The sequence below is a fragment of the Drosophila teissieri genome, chromosome 2R (assembly GCF_016746235.2).
Source record: "Drosophila teissieri strain GT53w chromosome 2R, Prin_Dtei_1.1, whole genome shotgun sequence".
Classification (NCBI taxonomy): Eukaryota; Metazoa; Arthropoda; class Insecta; order Diptera; family Drosophilidae; genus Drosophila; species Drosophila teissieri.
The window spans coordinates 18,025,248-18,042,093 of NC_053030.1; the positions used below are offsets into that span (position 1 = coordinate 18,025,248).

At 47.8% G+C, this 16,846-nt stretch overlaps 4 protein-coding genes across 9 annotated transcripts; 1 reads left to right on the forward strand and 3 right to left on the reverse strand.

Annotated features, from left to right (window-relative positions):
- Positions 1 to 2,183: 2,183 nt before the first annotated feature.
- Positions 2,184 to 5,659, reverse strand: LOC122612774 (basic salivary proline-rich protein 2). 2 transcript variants are annotated; one of them, XM_043786594.1, is made up of 7 exons: positions 5,508 to 5,632; positions 4,763 to 5,030; positions 3,876 to 4,570; positions 3,709 to 3,800; positions 3,279 to 3,645; positions 2,748 to 3,203; positions 2,184 to 2,683 (listed from the first exon to the last, which is right to left on the reverse strand). In XM_043786594.1, exons 2-7 carry the CDS (start codon positions 4,836 to 4,838, stop codon positions 2,546 to 2,548), a joined length of 1,824 nt encoding a protein of 607 aa, XP_043642529.1. In that variant the 5' UTR covers positions 4,839 to 5,030; positions 5,508 to 5,632; the 3' UTR covers positions 2,184 to 2,545. The 2 variants fall into 2 exon arrangements, with proteins under 2 accessions (XP_043642529.1, XP_043642530.1); XM_043786595.1 differs by lacking the exon at positions 4,763 to 5,030 and having other exon boundaries at positions 5,508 to 5,659.
- A 702-nt stretch (positions 5,660 to 6,361) lies between these two features.
- On the forward strand, positions 6,362 to 7,338 carry LOC122612408 (mediator of RNA polymerase II transcription subunit 8). Its single transcript, XM_043785999.1, has one exon. The coding sequence runs from the start codon at positions 6,440 to 6,442 to the stop codon at positions 7,196 to 7,198; it is 759 nt and encodes a 252-aa protein (XP_043641934.1). The 5' UTR covers positions 6,362 to 6,439; the 3' UTR covers positions 7,199 to 7,338.
- Positions 7,192 to 14,675, reverse strand: LOC122612406 (tudor domain-containing protein 7). 5 transcript variants are annotated; one of them, XM_043785993.1, is made up of 9 exons: positions 14,438 to 14,675; positions 13,565 to 13,795; positions 11,526 to 11,888; positions 8,952 to 11,453; positions 8,769 to 8,887; positions 8,041 to 8,314; positions 7,833 to 7,984; positions 7,624 to 7,772; positions 7,192 to 7,564 (listed from the first exon to the last, which is right to left on the reverse strand). In XM_043785993.1, exons 2-9 carry the CDS (start codon positions 13,775 to 13,777, stop codon positions 7,338 to 7,340), a joined length of 3,999 nt encoding a protein of 1,332 aa, XP_043641928.1. In that variant the 5' UTR covers positions 13,778 to 13,795; positions 14,438 to 14,675; the 3' UTR covers positions 7,192 to 7,337. The 5 variants fall into 5 exon arrangements, with proteins under 5 accessions (XP_043641928.1, XP_043641930.1, XP_043641927.1 ...); XM_043785995.1 differs by having other exon boundaries at positions 8,952 to 11,342; positions 11,415 to 11,888; positions 14,438 to 14,674; XM_043785992.1 differs by having other exon boundaries at positions 8,952 to 11,888; positions 14,438 to 14,674.
- Positions 14,676 to 14,823: 148 nt separating this feature from the next.
- LOC122612407 lies at positions 14,824 to 16,550 on the reverse strand. Its single transcript, XM_043785998.1, has one exon. It carries the CDS (start codon positions 16,494 to 16,496, stop codon positions 14,877 to 14,879), a length of 1,620 nt encoding a protein of 539 aa, XP_043641933.1. The 5' UTR covers positions 16,497 to 16,550; the 3' UTR covers positions 14,824 to 14,876.
- Positions 16,551 to 16,846: the final 296 nt, after the last annotated feature.

The window sequence follows — 16,846 nt, forward strand, 5'->3', positions numbered from 1 at the left end:
GTTAGCAATACTTTTTAGGACTTTTTCGATTTTTGTCCGCTTTAGCGTCCGTTTTTAAGCATTCAACGAACCTAGTGTGGAAACTCCGATTCTACGTCCGTATTTAATATCTTTAGCGGACATTTTTCGGATCCATCCGCACTACGTCCGCTTTTTGTCTGCAGGGTGGCGCAAACGAGTAAAGAAATCGCTCATGCAAAACTGATTGACTGTAACGAAGAAAGTGTAAAAAGAAATACGAAACTTGTTACAGTTGCTGCTGATTTTTAGACCGTGCCACGCCCCCTTGCAACTGACTTTTCGCCACCCGCCCCTTTGTTTCTGTTTTCTGTCTGTTATCTGTCGGCGTTTATTTATGTACACATATGTACATCCATATGTACATTGCTCGCCCTCACATATGCAACGTATTCATTTACCCACCCGATTCCAGGATAACCCCCTCCAACATCCCTCGTTTACTACTGATTTTTATTGAAAGGAAAATATCGCTGGAGCACACTCCCCTTTCCTTTTCAACTCGTCAGTTTTCCAGCCCGCCATTCCTCCATTCCTCCATTTTTTGGGGGGAGGCACAACTTCTCTTTTTTGTCGGTTGCGCACTTAATTGAAAGGAATTGTTAATTCACACAGGACCCCATCCCTTTGCTCGATTACTCGTCCTTTGTGGGTAATTGGCTGTACAGCTGCTGAACATTCGGAAAAGTAACACTTGTGGCCCCTTCTCCCTTCATTCGTCAGGTTGGTCAAAAAAAAAGGCCTAAAACAAGTAAATTTGTTTAATAAAAACCAAAACAAATAACCAATTGGAATGCATCTTTGTTAAGCGGTATATATTTATTTCATAAAACCTATTGGTTTAAAATTGGAGATTTGATTATTGGTGCAATGCTTTAAATTTAAGGAAACTGAACCAATAGCCTAATTATAGCCAAAGGAATCCTTGCAAGGAATGCATGAATATATGTATAATATTGAAGGAATATTTAAACACTACTGGTTTGCCAGCGGGCGTCTGTCGGACGCCATCCGGCAGTAGAATTTGTCGTATTTATTCGTGACACTTATTTGTCATTTTGAGCATATAATAGCATTGTGTGGATTATAAAGGGATTATGGCCCCAGTCGTCCCACTTCTCGAGCACACCCCACTACGCCGTAGTAATTGCTCACGTTCTCACGCGCTCTCAGCGCCCTCACCCCCTGTGGCTTTTAAAACCAATTTGGTAAAACCGTCCGACCAACAGCCAACAGCGAAGTCAAGCCAGCGCCAAGTCAACCAGGTCAAAAAGCTGCTTCAAGATGTGTGTAATTAGACGTGACTTTTCCTCGAGTTCCACTGAAGGGTTTTCAGATGGCCGGGGGCCAAATCGGGCCTTAAAGCCATCTTAACGCTGTTGTTATTTAGAGCTTAATTGTGCCGGGACACGGAGGAGCCCGGTCACGGGGATCGGGGATCGGGCGCCAATTTTGTGGGCCGAGTTGATGGGGTGAATGGGAGCCGCCCTTAGGGTTCAAGATGGATTATAGACCGCTTCAATGGCTAATCCGTGGAGCCTCCGCACCCGCCCCGCCCTCAAATGATGCCCCACTCAACCGCAATTAGCTTGGCAGAAGCTCGATATCGACACATTAGCATCTCCCCTGTGCACCGGGCATAATCTGATTATCAGCCACCCTCGGAAAAAGCAAGTGAAAAAGTGCTAATTTGTGCACGGAAATCACGCCCAGGAGCACGGATGGATATCCAGGGATTTACCCGATGCCCTCACCCATGTGCGTGTCACCTCCAGCCGACTGTTTGCCTTATCGCCTTTGTGCAAATTGAAAATATGCCAAATAATTACACATTTTTATGTGAATTTTTCAATTTATATGCCGTCAAATAAACGCTGCGTGCACATCACGCTATTGACATCCAGTTGGGTGGCCGTGGCGCCCACTTTTTCCTCATTTCCGACATTTTTCGCAATGTCGTCAGACATCTTCTGGCAGCTTATTTATTCAAAATTGTATTTGACCTTGAAAAGCTCCAGTCAGCTTCGGGAAAATGTCCAAAGATGGCGTTGAATAGCTTTTTATTTCTAACGAGCGTAAGTTACATCTGTAAAATCGCGTCAAATGTATTAAGTAATGTCGTGCAAGTAGAGAAATCAAATGACCAGGCCCAGTAAAAGACAATATTTATGTACCGACTGTTATTTAATGCGTTTACAAGTATATGGGTGTGTTGTGTTGAACAACATGCACTCGCAAAAAAAACTTACAAAGTTCAGTGTTAATGAAAGCCCTACACCAACAGCAGGATGTCAGAGGCCAATAGCCAGCCATCTCCGGGTGCTTGGCTTTTAATTATATTGATTATCAAAATATAAAAGTTGACAAGTGCAGTTTCATACATTTTAAATGTACAAACGGGGATTGTGGGATGGGGAAATGATTAAGATACAACGAGAAGGAAAGGATATAGTAGGTCAAATAAATGAACTGAATTGGAAGTTGGGAAATAGAAGAGTTAATGAGATGATGCAGATGATGGGGGCACTCAATTTAAGCGCTGAGTTACCGGCAGCTTTTTGCGTCGTCTGCGCAATTGCTGACTGCGATCCCAGTACTCATAGTAGCGTTCCTGTTTCAACCATTCCTGATATTTATACCACCACTCCTCCCACTTGATATAGTCCTGCAAGATACCGATGAATAAATGTTACTTGTTGTACTGGATTGTTGATTCAAAAGTCACCTACCTTCAGGTCCAAGTCTCTTAGATAACCACGACTCTTGTAGTACTCGTAACGGACGCGCACATCGTCCCACGACAGCATACCCGACGGTGCTGTGGTGGCCAACTCCTCCGGAAAGTGCCCGGCCGGTGCCGGCGAATACGAATAGCGACGCGGCGGCGACTCGAGGCCCTCTTCAATCATCACTTTGAGGGCCCCACCGGCGGAGTCTTTGGTGATGCGCATGTTCTCCATGTTGCTGCGATCGATGCTCCACTGCGCCATTTTGCCGAATCGCTCCGAGAGCGTCAGCCGCGTGGTAGCCGAGAATGTGGGCAACGTGCCGACCTCGTCGCTGTCGGAGCCGTTCGAATCGTCCGAGTCCGAGGAGGAGTTTGCCGCGTTAGCTCCGGTGCCACTGGACGTTCCGCTCGGATGTTTTTTGCGTTTCTCACCTTCAATTTTGATGCGTGGCCTTATCTGATGAAAAATAAATGAATTGTTAAATATGATTTCAAAAGTATATTTGCATTATTAGCCTCGGTCAATGCTTACCTCCTTCTCCTTCTTCTTCTTTTTCGCCTGTGCTGTCGGTGCTCCAGCTGGCGCTGTCGCCGGCTCTGGTGGCTCTGGCGGACGGTGCTTAAGACGCGGATCTTCCGGCGGAGGCGAGTGGCGCGAGGACCGCGCGATCTTCATGTGGGCGTCTGACGAGGCGACACGCTCATGACCGATGTGACGCAACTTCGCCTGGCGGTATTTCTCCATGGCGGAAACCGAACTGCCTCCACCTCCGCGCACGGGTGGTGGAGTGGTGGGGCGACCATGGATGCGGCCATGTGACTCCGACGGTGGGGGCGGAGGCGCCCCCGTACGATAATGGCCACGTGGCTTGGGTGGCGGCGAGCGCGGACCGCGGGATCTGTAAGGAAAACAAACAGGTTCATAGGAATAGAGAAACAATTCACACATCCTTGTTACTCACCGAGATCTGTGACGATGACTGGGTGAGCATAGGGAGCAGGAATCATCGGAGCTGGTGCTCATAGAGCTGTTTGACCGCGAACGCATCGAGTGCTGCAAATTAAGTAATTAGTCTTCATATTCTGTATGGCTCTTATTGAGAGAATATCCATCTGGTTGGAAACTCACCCTCGGCGGTGGCGATGGTGGTCGCTTGGAACGCGGCAGGATGTGGGCGACTGGACCTCGCTTCTCCATTACCGACGACGAGGGCGGAGGAAGCGGTGGAGACCGGCGACGTCCGAGCGGAGAACGCGACGCGTTTGGCTTGCGTCGCAACGACGATGACGACGAGCCACCACTGGGTTCCGGCGGAGATCGCGGCCTGCCGCCGTGGCCGTTTCCGGGTCGACGCATTAGGGCATCGTGGCTATTGTTGGGCGATCGTGGCATCGGCGGCGACCGGGGTCCACCACGGCGATCCATGCCACTGTGCATTGCCATGGGCGGTGAGCGGCGACGCGGAGGCGGTGAAAGCGGTGGCGATTTGCGCAAACGCGACCGACTGCGCGAATGCGGTGAACGAGAGCGTCCGTAACGCTGCGACGGAGGCGGTGGACCAGGCGGCGGTCCACCTGTGGGCGGATAACGACCGTAGGGCGGTGCTCCACCCTCACGACCTTCGCGGCCGTCGCGTTCGCTCTCGCCGGAGCTGCTCTCCCCCTGGATGTACATCTTCTTGTATCCTGTGTGACGCCATCGGTTCGGATCCTTCTCCTCGGCCTCGATCAGCTTCTTGTCCCAGTAATCGTTGGTGGTGTTGGCGCGCGCCTTCTTCATCACGTTGTCGATCTCGCGTCGCTTTCCAGCGGGTAATGAGGGATCTGGAAGGTTGAGAGTTAAGAGGTCAGCTTCGGTTGGCAGGGGTGGTGGGTGGTGCTTAGTTCCGGGAAGCCCTTAAGACCGGCTGATGGGTTTATGGGCTCTTAGACATCGCTAATCCCGGCGAGGCATTTGGGTTTTCCCACTTCCATGCAGTTGCTGCTGGTAGTTGGTAGAAGTTTCAGTTCAGGTACCTGTTATGCGGGCAGCTGTCGGCTGCCTGTCCATGTGCAGTTTGGGATTCAGTTCGGCGCGCCTGCGCGACGCCATCGCGGGATTTCGGATATCTCTCGCTCTGGCAACTATGTGTATGTATATATATCGCGCGACAGATATATGTATGTATGTACTCGGGTTTCAGTGTTTATTACCCCCAATCGGTTAGGGTTTGGTTTACTGTTTCGGATTCGGTTTGGCGAACGCGACAACACACTTTACCATTTCAAAAACATACACAACAAGCTGCAAATATATTACAATTGAATATAGAAACATGTAAAGAGAGCATTAGAAATGGCCAACTCAAAGCAACAACAATATCAGGAGCGGAGTTATAGAGAAGGGGTATAGAGCGAAGAGAGCTGAAAACGCAGAGAGAATCGCGGACGCGTTCCGGCTGTCATTTAACCCATATCGCGGCGCGGGGGTCGGGGACCTGTGGTCCCAATCAAAATCGTGCGAGAGCCGATTTTTAATCGGCTTGCGCGTATATCTTTTCACATGTGCATTTTCCACTTCTTCCATTTTACACACATACACTCACTCACACCAGCACCAATATATTTGCCTTGTCAGCACGAGAGGAATGCAGAGCGAGAGCGAGACAGAGAGAGTGAGGCAAAAGTAGGCGATACTCCCGACGACAGCAACTAAATTCCGAATTTCAGCTCTGGCGATTATGTGAACGATGTAAAACAGGCACTAAACTAATTTGCTTACATTTGGCGACGTTTGCGGGCACGCTTTACGAAATTTCGTGAGGTGTTAATGTTTTATTGGCAAATGAAAAACACGGCGTTGCGTTCACTTCAATTTTTCTCGACGGCCATGTTGGTAATATCGATATGTCGGAGCTCAATCGATTGCTTGGTTTCGGTAGTCTAAGGCCTGTTTAGACTATTGTCGGATAAACATTCTATCCGCTTAGTTTTTATTTCTTGAACATACTTATTTTGGTATTTCAAGCCCGTCGATTTAAAGTTTAAATTTTAAACTGGCCAGCAAGGTCACTAGATTTGCCCCAATGCTATTTTTTCCTGTGGGGCTTCCTCAAACCCAAGGCTTACAATGACCGTCCCACGACCCTAAAAGCCCTCAAGAACAACACCAGAGCCAACATTGCTAAACTACCCATTAAAATGCTCCAAAGAGTTCACGAAAACTTCAGTAAACGTCTTCTTCAGTGTATTCAGAGTGAGGGCTTCCATTTGCCAAATACGCTAATCAAAACCGTATACATTTTAATTTCCAATACTTACATGTAAGAAAAAATAAAAAGTTTCGTAATTTCATTACATTGTGTATATATATTTTATTTATTAAATTTAAATGGTTATGTGCCCACCTCAACTCTATTTGTCGTAGTGTAGACGCAAGCTCACATTTTTACGCCGAACATTTTGCCTATTTGGCTATATATTATATATATATATTAAATAAATTTGTATAGCTATTTGTTCACCTCTAAACTCTACTATGAATTGATCATAGTGTAGACGCAAGCTCGCTGCTATCACACACGCTCCGTTAACGATAGCGCGGTAGAGCAGTAATCCAGAAAAGTAGAAATCTGAATGATACACGGTCACACTTCTGACTTTGTGTGAATCCGACTAAAGTTAAATATAATAGTTAAATTAGGAGTAGCCGAAATGCAGCGCGACGAAAAGCTTTTTGAGCTCACGCTGGAAACGGTCCTTCAACGTCTGAACGACCTGAAGCTGGCGGTCCTCTCGATGATCCAAAAACTAGAGCTAGAGTACGAGACCATCAACTGGCCGACTTTCCTAGACAACTTTGCCATTATCTCAAGTCACTTGACGGGATTGACTAAAATTCTGGCAAAGGAGCAGTGTCCGCCACTCAGGAACCGAACAGTCCTGCCACTGCTGGTCTCAATGGACCGGGATGACACCCTCATCAACATAACAGAGGGCCGGGTGCCGGTCTTTTCACACGACATTGTTCCCGACTATCTTAGGACCCGGCCGGATCCAATTACGGAACAAAAAATGCTGCAAAACGAACAGAAGGCGGCCAACCTAACAAACGACGCTGCAATGAAACAGGTTACCCAATACAACAAGGTCGTCTCCCACGTCCTCGACATGGTCAGCAAAGCGCGCGAGGAGTGGGAAATCGAGAGCTCCTCGCGCACCGGCATCCAGCAGACGAGTAGCATGGCCGACACGCAGCTTCTGGTGGCCGCCGTGGGAATGGGGAAAGGACTGAAGCTGACCAACTATGGACCCGGGCCTGGCATGATGGTTCCGCCTTCAATTCGAGCACCTTCGCCAATGGGTGGCCCCGCTATGAGTCCCGGCAACGTACAGCAGCAGCTCGGAAAGGCGCCATCGGCTGTGAAAACGAACATCAAGTCCGCCAATCAAGTACATCCGTTCTCTCGATAGAAAAACCCGCAGTTTATTGGCTATAATCGGTTCCATGTGGCGGAATGTGTCGTCGTAATAAGTTATATATCTCTAATTCTAAAACTATGATTAAGCAAACATAAACATGAACAAATTCAAATGGATCGTCTCCTCCGACTCAGACTTCCTTGGTTTCTGGCTGTGCGTGCTTCTCGTTGATGAGAATCTCGTGCAGCTTAATATCTTTCGGCGTGGAGGTATCCATCAGCTCCAGGCACAGCGCCCGTGCGCCATCCTTTAGCTTGGTCATGCGCCGCACAATTCCAATAAACTTCTGACCCAGCGACAGTTGGCGGAATCGAACGCAGTTTTCCATGCTCCATACCACATCAGTCAGTTGTATGCCTGAGAAGAAATTGTTTTAAGTTTATAAAGCCCAAATGCTGAAGTTCCTTTCTACTTGCCATATAGTTGTGCTGGCAGTGCCATCTTGGGCAGCTTTCTTAACTCTGGATTTAGGGTTTTCAGTTGATCACAGGCAATTACTCCATCGTCGCCCACGTCGACGAAGCGCACGTGTATAATCTCATCGTAAATCTTGTGAATACTTACGCTGCAAGATAATCAGGATTAGATGAATACGTTTCTCTGCAAGACCTCAACTACTTCTTACCGATGGTACACGCCTTCGGAGTCAGGAGCAGCGTAGGCCTCTCCAATGGCCAGTTGTGAGGGCAGGACTCCCTTGGCTGCAGGTTGTTGGCAATGCTCTTGTAAATTCTTCATCAAAGTCTGCAGCTGGTTATAACATTTATAAGGTTGAACCTGCGGTACAATCGCACATTAAATTCAAGTCATTAATTTGCTATTAATAGACTAACCGCAAAGTGACCGGGATTGATGGAGAGGGCAACGCGCACCTCGAAATAGGCACCCACAGCCGGAATTGCCTCATAATCCTTGAGCATGAGCGACGAGAAGGTGCTGGCTCCCGATCTGGCGGATGGTGTCTTTTGTGGCGTCACCGGGGGTGTGGTAGCGACCAGGTCGCTGCTGCTGCTCTGACTGGAGAGCACGGAGCTGAAGCTACCGCGTCTGGGCAGCTGGACATTGGAGCTCTGGAGCGTATGATCATACTTCTCCGGATGAATGGAGCTGTGCGGGTGGGGAATCGAGGGTGGGGCGGGAACATGCCAGATTGGGGGAGGAGGGTCAATTGTTGGTTTCATGGTTTAAAAAATCTGATTGCTTTCGGGCTTATTGGGTAGAACAGTAATGTGGCAACTTATGAGTATATTTTCCATATTATATACAAAGATGTGCATGACTTAGGGTTAGCTTACATAAGGTTTTTTCGGGGTTTTTTCGTTAACGTAGATCGAATTTGTGTTAGCGATAACTTATCAAGTCAGTTCCAGTTTATTGAAGCACTAATAGAGACAGCATTAACCAAAGGATCAATTATATTGTTAATATTAACTTATAGGGCACCAGTCACAATTCATATGTCGTTGATTAAGGAGCTTGATGACGATGTGATTAGATGACATTGACCATAATGATATAGAATGAATAGACATTGCACAAAAGCTTTAATGAAACCACTTACCTAGCCATCTCAAACTCCAGGCGAAGGCCTATATTCACGCACATATACATGGACTCCGGGTCCTCACGGATGAATACGTTTACCAAAGGCTTTGCACCATCCTTGGCCACAACCTTTAGCTGCGGGAGAAGGTGTTACGGGTTAGACATGCTTTCAACACATCCCTTCATATAGAACACTTACCAGAGCTTCGGTGCGCGATGGTATCAGACCTCGCAGGCGACCCAGCATCTGACCCGCGATCTCTGGAACGTCGTGCAGGCGAACGGGTATGGCCTGTGGCGGGAACGTAGCCAGAGCTCTGTTGTTAGCCTCCAGGCGGTAGATATTAGAGATGTGCGTCTTACGCTGCCGTCCATCGTCCACGTAGTAGACATCGAAAGTCTCTTCCTCCGGATTGAGTGGTCTGGTGACCAGCCGACCGCGGAACCACTGCTTCACGCCATTGACAGACTCGTCGCACACAAAAATATGGCGGTCGTGGAGCAGATCGGAATAACTAACTCGGTCCTGCGCGCCCAAATCAGCCACAGTTTGCGCAATACTGCGCTCCACAAACTTAAAGTCATCATTGCGTAGCAGCACCATTAGATCACCATCATCGTTGATGTGAGACACAAGAATAGGAGTGGTCTTGCCGATCTTCTTCTCGTCACATAGCGAAGGTGCCGGTGTGCACTTGGTTATCCTGCTCGCAACCAGATCGTTTAAATGAATGTCCTCAGCCGTGGAGGTATCATACAGCGTGGCCACCAAGCACGCCCGCCGCTTACCGTTCTCCACCACCCCCTGCGCGGCTCCACCCAGTTCCAAGAACTGCTTCTCGGTGGTGAGCACATGGGCGACAACCGTCTGGCCATCCAGCTCCTTCGTTAACACTTGCTGAGCGTGCGGATGATCCTCAAACTTATCCAAGGCGTACATGCTGAGGCACACGGCCTGGGCCGGGAGCACCATGAACTGTGGTGGACACTGGAATAGATCTTCAAAGTGAAACATTGCCACATCGCCAAAGTCCACAAAGTGGCAACGGCACGAACAGGTCTCCTCATCGACGGAAATCACACGCACACGATTCCAGCCATCGGGAATCTCCACCAGATACACTTCCTGAACATGAGGTTTTAATACCTTTTGTCGGAAAAGCGGAGACTCCATTTGTCGTCCCATATGCTTCGTGAGTTCTTCAAAGTTTGCGATCTGATCGATCATTCGAGCCCACACTCGCTTGGTGGAGTCGCAGTAGCTGATGAACATGTTCCAGTCGTGCGATCCTCCTTCGCTGGACTGCCATGGCAGCACCAGCTGTGGCAGGGTGTTCGTGCTGATGCGGACCGGCTCCGGTGACCCAGGATCGTTGGCAAACAATATGATCCTTGGATCAATGCCGTGCTCAACGCGAATTTTATTCGACTCGATTATCAAATCGTACCAGTGACTGGGCAGGTGTTGCCGGAAGGTGCTGCCGTACCAATCCTCCAGCTTGTGACCCAATATGCCATGTGGGTATTTCAACAGCTCCTTGTACAATCCGTCGATAAACTCTGCATCGCTAAAGGTGCAGGCAGAGCGCTTTAAGTGGGACTCGGCATGCTGGATACGCTGGATGGCGATCTGTGCTGTGCGCTGGCATGCAGTCTCGTTATCAGCGAACTCCTGCGGATAGCTACTGTAAACATCGCCAGCGATCCGCACTGAGCAGTGTAGGTGCGGCGGCTTGTTGAATATGTTGTACGCAGGTTTCTCAAAGTCATTTGCCTCGCAATAGTGGTTGAGCGTGGAGACGGGGTCGAAGGAAGGATCGAATTTAAGTGGCACCTTGGCTTTTGGCTTTGTAACAACTTTGCCTGTTTGAACCTGACCTCCGTTCACTCGGAGGCTATCTTCCTTGTACGGCGCTTTGGCAGCGGATGTCGTTTGAGCATTTTCCGGCGAAGCTGGCGGAGTAATGGGCGCTCCCGCTGGCGTGAGTGCATCCGCTTGCGGCGTTACTTTCAGTCGGTGATTCACAGAGACGCCCGTTGAGCGTGGCTGACCAGGGTGCATTACTCGCGGATGAAGCGGCCGTTTGAATGTGGATTCAGGGGTATGGAATACGCTGCTTGTATCTTGCTGGCGCTGCGAAGCACTGTTGCCTAGTATTGCGCGCAGCGGAGGTTTGCCGTCATTGTATTTGGCTTGGCCGTTAGCCTTAACGTGGTTTGCACCGTGTCCATTCATGGCTGGTGCCTTGTTGTTGGCAATTGTTACAAGGATCTTTTCCTGATCCAACTTTGCAGCTCGCATGGTAACCTCCTGAGCCTGAACGCGGTTATCTTTCTCTACGCGCGTCTGCTCTTCGACTTCCTTCGTTCTTTGAGCTTGATCTTGTTCCTTAAGCTCGTTCCTTAGCCTTTTGAGCTCCTGTTCCTGATTTTTCTTGATAGTCTGCAGCTGTTCGGAAAACTCTTCTTCAATCTTTTTGATCTTAGCCCTCAGCTCTTGTTCTATGATTTCCTTTAGATCTTGTTCTTGATTGGCTTTCGCCTGCTTAACGCGCTCAGCTGCTTCCTTTATTTCTTTATTCCGTTTAGCCTGCTCCTGCTGCTCAAGTTCCTTTTTCCGACGCTGCTCCTCTTCCTTCTGCCGGTTCCAATTCCGTTTAGCCTGCTCCTGCAGCTCAAGTTCCTTTTTCCGACGCTGCTCCTCTTCCTTCTGCCGGTTCCAATTCCGTTTAGCCTGCTCCTGCAGCTCAAGTTCCTTTTTCCGACGCTGCTCGGTCCGTTGATAGTACTGCTGCTGTGCCTGCTGTTTCTGCTGGGCCTGTTGATAGTACTGCTGCTGTAGCTGCTGTGCCTGCTGCTGCTGTAGCTGCTGTTCCTGCTGCTGCTGCTGGAAGTAATTGGGCTGCCAGTACTGTGGCTGTTTCTGACAATACCGGTCCTGCGGCTGCTGATAACTCTGCTGCTTATTTTGGTGTTGATAGTTATTGAAGTTAGAGCCGTAGTTGGTCTTCTGACTTTGTGCTCGCTGAGCAGCTGGCGTGGGCTTCGATATTGATCTGGACTTGCTGGACTTCTGCTGGCGTACCAAACGCGCAATGTGTTCTGTTTTGGCGTTATACTTCGCTGTGATGAAGACCTGTAACATGAAAGATGTGAAGGTAATTAGTTTTGAAACCATTTAATATGTACTAAGTGAATAGCAAAGTTTATAGTTATAGGAATACTTTAAATTCGATTTGGCCGAGAACTTGAGATGGTATAAAATCTTTCTAATGCATAAGTTCCAGATTTTGTCACTTAACCAGGAAACCCTATACTGTGTATATTGTTTACCACTTCTAAAAAGGGGAAAGTTGCTCCGCTCGAACAACTCTTGAGTTTGGAAATCCAATATGCCCCATTAAACTGGAGAGTCAGCTATTTTACAGCCCAGCCCAGTGAGTTTACTTAAGTGTTTGGAAATTCGAGTGGACTCAAGTTGAATTTTTGTTTATGATTCACATTGAGTCGAGCTGTTACGCTGCTGCAATCATCTTTATAGGGTCACAGCGCCAAGTAGTAGCAGCAATACGATCTGGATATGGGCAGTGGGTTTTCAAACCCCCAAACGTGATAATGGTGCAGAGCGAGAGCTCGGAATGCTAGATACAGAATACATAATTGCAATTAAGTGAATATCATTCGTTGGCTTCGTGCCGCATCTCTGGGTCGCCCGATTATTGATTTGGCAAACAATGCACAAGCGTTGGCCGGAAGAACCCGCCCACACGCCCACTTTCGCCCACAGGTGTGGAAACAGACGGCTCAACAAGAATAATAATGCACACAGTTCAAGTGCAATACGTCCAGATGGACTGGCATTTATAGAGAAAAAAAAAAAAACATACGAAATGCGAACGTTCGTTCACTTTCACCATGCAAACATGCAATCGCACACAAACACACAAGCACACAGGCAATCTTAAATTGCTGGCCTTTTCGATTTTCGCGTTATACACTTTTGTTTTTGACTGTCGTTGCACTTATTAAAGCAAAGCGCTTAATCAGCACGCATTTAATATGTGCAAGTGCCAAAGCGAAAACGAAACTAGACTAAGTAAGATCCATTGTTTACACTTTTCACGGCGGAGATGAAAAGAAGAAGACGCCGTTGACACGTTGCCCCTTCAGCGGCGGGCGGCCCCTTTTCGTCGGAGAGAGCGGGGCGGGAACGGTCCGTCGAGCGGTCACACAGACACACAGAGTGGAGCGGTAAGGTAGCAGCGCAGCAGCAGCGGCTCACCGCACGCGTTCAGCCAGAGAATCGAACTGAAAGCGGTGGCCGCCGCTCGCGAAAAGCTTGGTAGTCAGCGGAGATGGTTACCTGTCGAAATTCACGACAAATCTAGCGGTTTTAATGGTCAAAGCAAAAAGTGTAATCTTTGCATTACATACTAGACAGTTTTTAAAGGAAACTAGGTAACATAGTGGTGTGGACCTAAGAGCGCTTACAATTAGAATCATTAAAAAGATCTTAAGCCTAACTTTTTGCACGTTCTTTAAATTGCATAAAATATCTAGCTATTTTTAGCTAACAGCTGTGCTGACACCAACAGAGAGCAACTCGAAAGCTGCGCACGTGAGAGAAACACCCAGAGAGCAAGCTCAGGCGAAGTGGGCGAAAGAAAGCGGTTAAAGTGGGTGGGAGAGAGCCGCTCTCTCCCTGACATTTGCGATATGCAATACATCGCAAAGAATCTTGGCAACGATTAAAATACATACATATATATATGTAACGGATAAATGGATGGATGAGTGACCCATGGCATTTACCTGATTGCCGTAGCAGTTAAAGTTGAACTCCTCCGTATCCTGGAGCAGTTCTTGGGGATTCGAGTAGCCCATCCGACGAAAGGGCATCGGCTCACCCTCGACGTCCATGTAATCCTTGACGATGGACCGCAGCTCGACCGGCGGCTTTGCGGACGTGATCAGTGCCCTAACCACCTTGGCCACGTGCATCAGGATCTCCTCTTGCTGTTCCATTGCGATCGATCAACGAGTCTGCCAAAGAGAGGGAGAGGCGGAGAGAGGTTAACCCATTGAGCGTGATTCAAGTGGTATGGAATGCGTGCGCCCACCGCCACCCCCAAATCAGCAACAATTAAGCATGCACGGAAAAAAAAAATGCGCCAAAAAAATTTAAATACTGATAAGGTGTTTAAACAAAGCGAATAAAAGAGAAGTTATATGAGTTATGCACTTAAATCGGATACACTCCAAAATCACATTTACATATGTACATTAATTTCGGTCAGAAAGAAAAAAGCAAGGGTTTAATTTATTTAACAAACATCAAATCGCGGCGTTTACTTTGACGCATTTAAGCAAACAACTGAAAATTATCAACAATTTCTTTCAGTGTGCCAAATGAAATTGGCAAACACTAGGCTAGAAGAGATAAGGCGGAAAAGGAAGAGACAAAGAATAAAGAGAAACAGAAGCACGAAAGAGATGAACGAAAGCGGCGGCGCAGAAGCAGAAATGAAGCACAACAATTTAGCAACGTGTCGAATTTTCGATTCCCGCCTTTATTAAGATTTTAAACTTTAAGTAGTAATATCGACTATTTTCCGCATGGGCGCATATAAACAATGTGCCGTTGTGCGATATTGTGAACTGTATACTCTAGTTGTCTTGTCTTACCAATCTATTAAAAAATAAATAAAAACAAAGTCTCAGCTAGATATGCACTGCAAACTGCATAAAAGAGACTTTTTTGAGTTTTTCCTGCGAATAGGAAAATTCCGATGATCCCGAACGCGATAATAATATTTCACTTTCTTTGTAACTAACGTATTTAGTTTTATTAGCAACTATCAGACTTCAACTGAACTCGAACGTATCAACAACAAAACACAATTAAAATAAAAGCGAAGTTCCTTTTCCGTTTGACGTTTCTAAATTTTCGGCGCCTTCTAGTGAGACCGTGAGGCGGATGTCAGAAAATACCGCAAGTCGCATGTATATACCAAAAGTATGCTCCTACAAATTGGCGGCAAAATTCAAACTTTTGATGTCTAAAATATATTTGAATGTTGAGTAAATGTTTGATTAAAACTCTTATTATATTTACACAAATGACTTAATAAAAAACGCCAGCAATGGGTAGCTTTCTGGCCTGTGTCTGCTGTTCCGTGGCGTACAACTTGTGTTTTTTCTTCTTTCTTGGTCTCGATTGAAATCTATGGCTTGGATGCAGTTGCTCATCGCTGTTGCCCTCCAATTGTATGGCATTCATTTGTGCCCGTGGCGACGAGTTAGGGGAATCCTTTCTGGGAACAGAAGACAATGGTTTGACAACCACGCTCAAGGCTTCCAGATTGATGCGTCTGTTATCAGTAGAAATTTCTGGCTCTGGGGGAGCCAATTGCTCCATGGGCGTCAAGGACTTCAGGGGCTTTCGAGGCTCCTGGAAAGGTTCCAGGCGTGCAGCGTTCGCCGGAGCAGCCTCAAACCTCTTTGGTTTTATTGGCCTCTTCAGCTTCATCTGCTGCAGGTGCTCCTCCCACACCCGATCCTCCAGCTTCAGCTCCTCCTCCTTGGCCAGTGCCAAATCGTAGAGGCTCTCTTTCTGGCTCGCAGGTCGTATGCCAAAGGAGAAGACCTGAAAATGGGACCTTAGCTCGGGATTCACGACACGTTCACCCGTCTTTGTGGGTGCTTCTTTCTCTTTAGCCGGGTTTTCCGACTCCGCACACACATCGTCGTCCGTTGAGCGACTCAGCAGCTCCATCTCCAGGTAGTTGAGATTCTTGAGCACCGCAAGGGCATGCTGCTTGGTGGCCGAAATAATTTCCATCAGCACCTTGGCAGCTCCTGGCTTTTGAGATTGCGGCGAGTAGGGACTTTTGTTGGGCTGAATCCTTGGGCAACTAGGTTTTCGCGTGGTTGGTGGACGGGATGGTGATATAGGAGGTAGACGTGGTGTAGGTGGGGGTGTGGGAAGCGACTTGAAAGGAGCATCGGAGATGGGTTCCGGTAGGCAGAAAGTGGTGGGACCACGGGTTGTGGTACTAACAGTCGTCCGATGAGTCGTAGTGCTTTTCGTGGTGGACATTGGGCGACCTGTGGTGCCACGACAAGTGCCAGACTTCCGTGGCTGATCGATCTTGGAGCTAACCACCTTGGCCAGCAGATTGGCGGTGGCCACTGCTGGTTTTCCATCCCGATGGTTGTTCCTGAAGCCACCCAGCATTCTCTTTAGCTCTCGATCGGGCTTTCGCTCCTTCAACTGCTCATTGAAGTTCATCCTGGCCAGGGACTCGAATGGATCCTCCTCTTCCTGCTTATCCACACCATCATCGCTCTCATCAATGGGAAATTTATATAGGTTGTCTTTGAACAGCTGGGCGGCAATATTCTTAGGTCCGACCAGATACTTTTCAGATTTCAACTTGCCAGAGGAAGCTTTTCTTTCAGGTGTCCCCATTTTCTGCTCCATGTCGTCCAACCGCTGGAAAAGGACTTCGGGATCGGAAAAGTAACGTGGCCCCGATGGCGCCAATTCCCTGAGGTCCTGGCTATCCCTTCGCTCGCTGCTGTATTGCCGCCTGGGCCACGAAGTATCCACATATGGGGTCCGGTGTTCCGATGTTCCATCAGATCGGCCGGCAGCTTGTCCAACGCTCGCCAGGATTGCCAATGCCTGTAGTGAAAGACCGACTGCGACGTGGCTCCAAATCCGCATTGACATTGTTCTCATTGGCACAACATCTTGTTGGAATTATCGCCCAGTTCATGTTTATAAAATTCTGTACTTTTAAAATCAGTTCAATGACGTCTTTTGCTCACTTGTTTTTATTTTTTCAAAATGTTTGAATTTTCTTTTAAATTTATACAAAGAAAGTTTAAAGGGAAGGAATAAATTTAAAGTAAGCTGGTTAATCAATAACCCCCCTATTTTTTAATGGTTTTTAGCTAAGAAATTATTTATTACTTTGGCGAAGAAAGACAGGCCCAACAAAGGACGAGGACAGGACGAACTTCTAAGGACACGTTCCTGTCCAAGCAACAAAGCGCAACGGGACACAGCGAATGGAAGGTTATTGGAAA

Bases quoted from the DNA above. Each gene is read 5' to 3' on its own strand.
- LOC122612774 (XM_043786594.1), bottom strand. From the start codon at position 4,838: ATGGCGTCGCGCAGGCGCGCCGAACTGAATCCCAAACTGCACATGGAC. The intron at 3,801-3,875 runs GTGAGTTTCCAA...CTTAATTTGCAG, and splicing joins CACCATCGCCACCGCCGAGG to CACTCGATGCGTTCGCGGTC. The intron at 3,646-3,708 runs GTGAGTAACAAG...TTTTCCTTACAG, and splicing joins AGTCATCGTCACAGATCTCG to ATCCCGCGGTCCGCGCTCGC.
- LOC122612408 (XM_043785999.1), top strand. From the start codon at position 6,440: ATGCAGCGCGACGAAAAGCTTTTTGAGCTCACGCTGGAAACGGTCCTT.
- LOC122612406 (XM_043785992.1), bottom strand. From the start codon at position 13,777: ATGGAACAGCAAGAGGAGATCCTGATGCACGTGGCCAAGGTGGTTAGG. The intron at 8,315-8,768 runs GTAAGTGGTTTC...CCACCCGCACAG, and splicing joins CTGGAGTTTGAGATGGCTAG to CTCCATTCATCCGGAGAAGT. The intron at 7,985-8,040 runs GTTAGTCTATTA...ATTGTACCGCAG, and splicing joins TCAATCCCGGTCACTTTGCG to GTTCAACCTTATAAATGTTA.
- LOC122612407 (XM_043785998.1), bottom strand. From the start codon at position 16,496: ATGAGAACAATGTCAATGCGGATTTGGAGCCACGTCGCAGTCGGTCTT.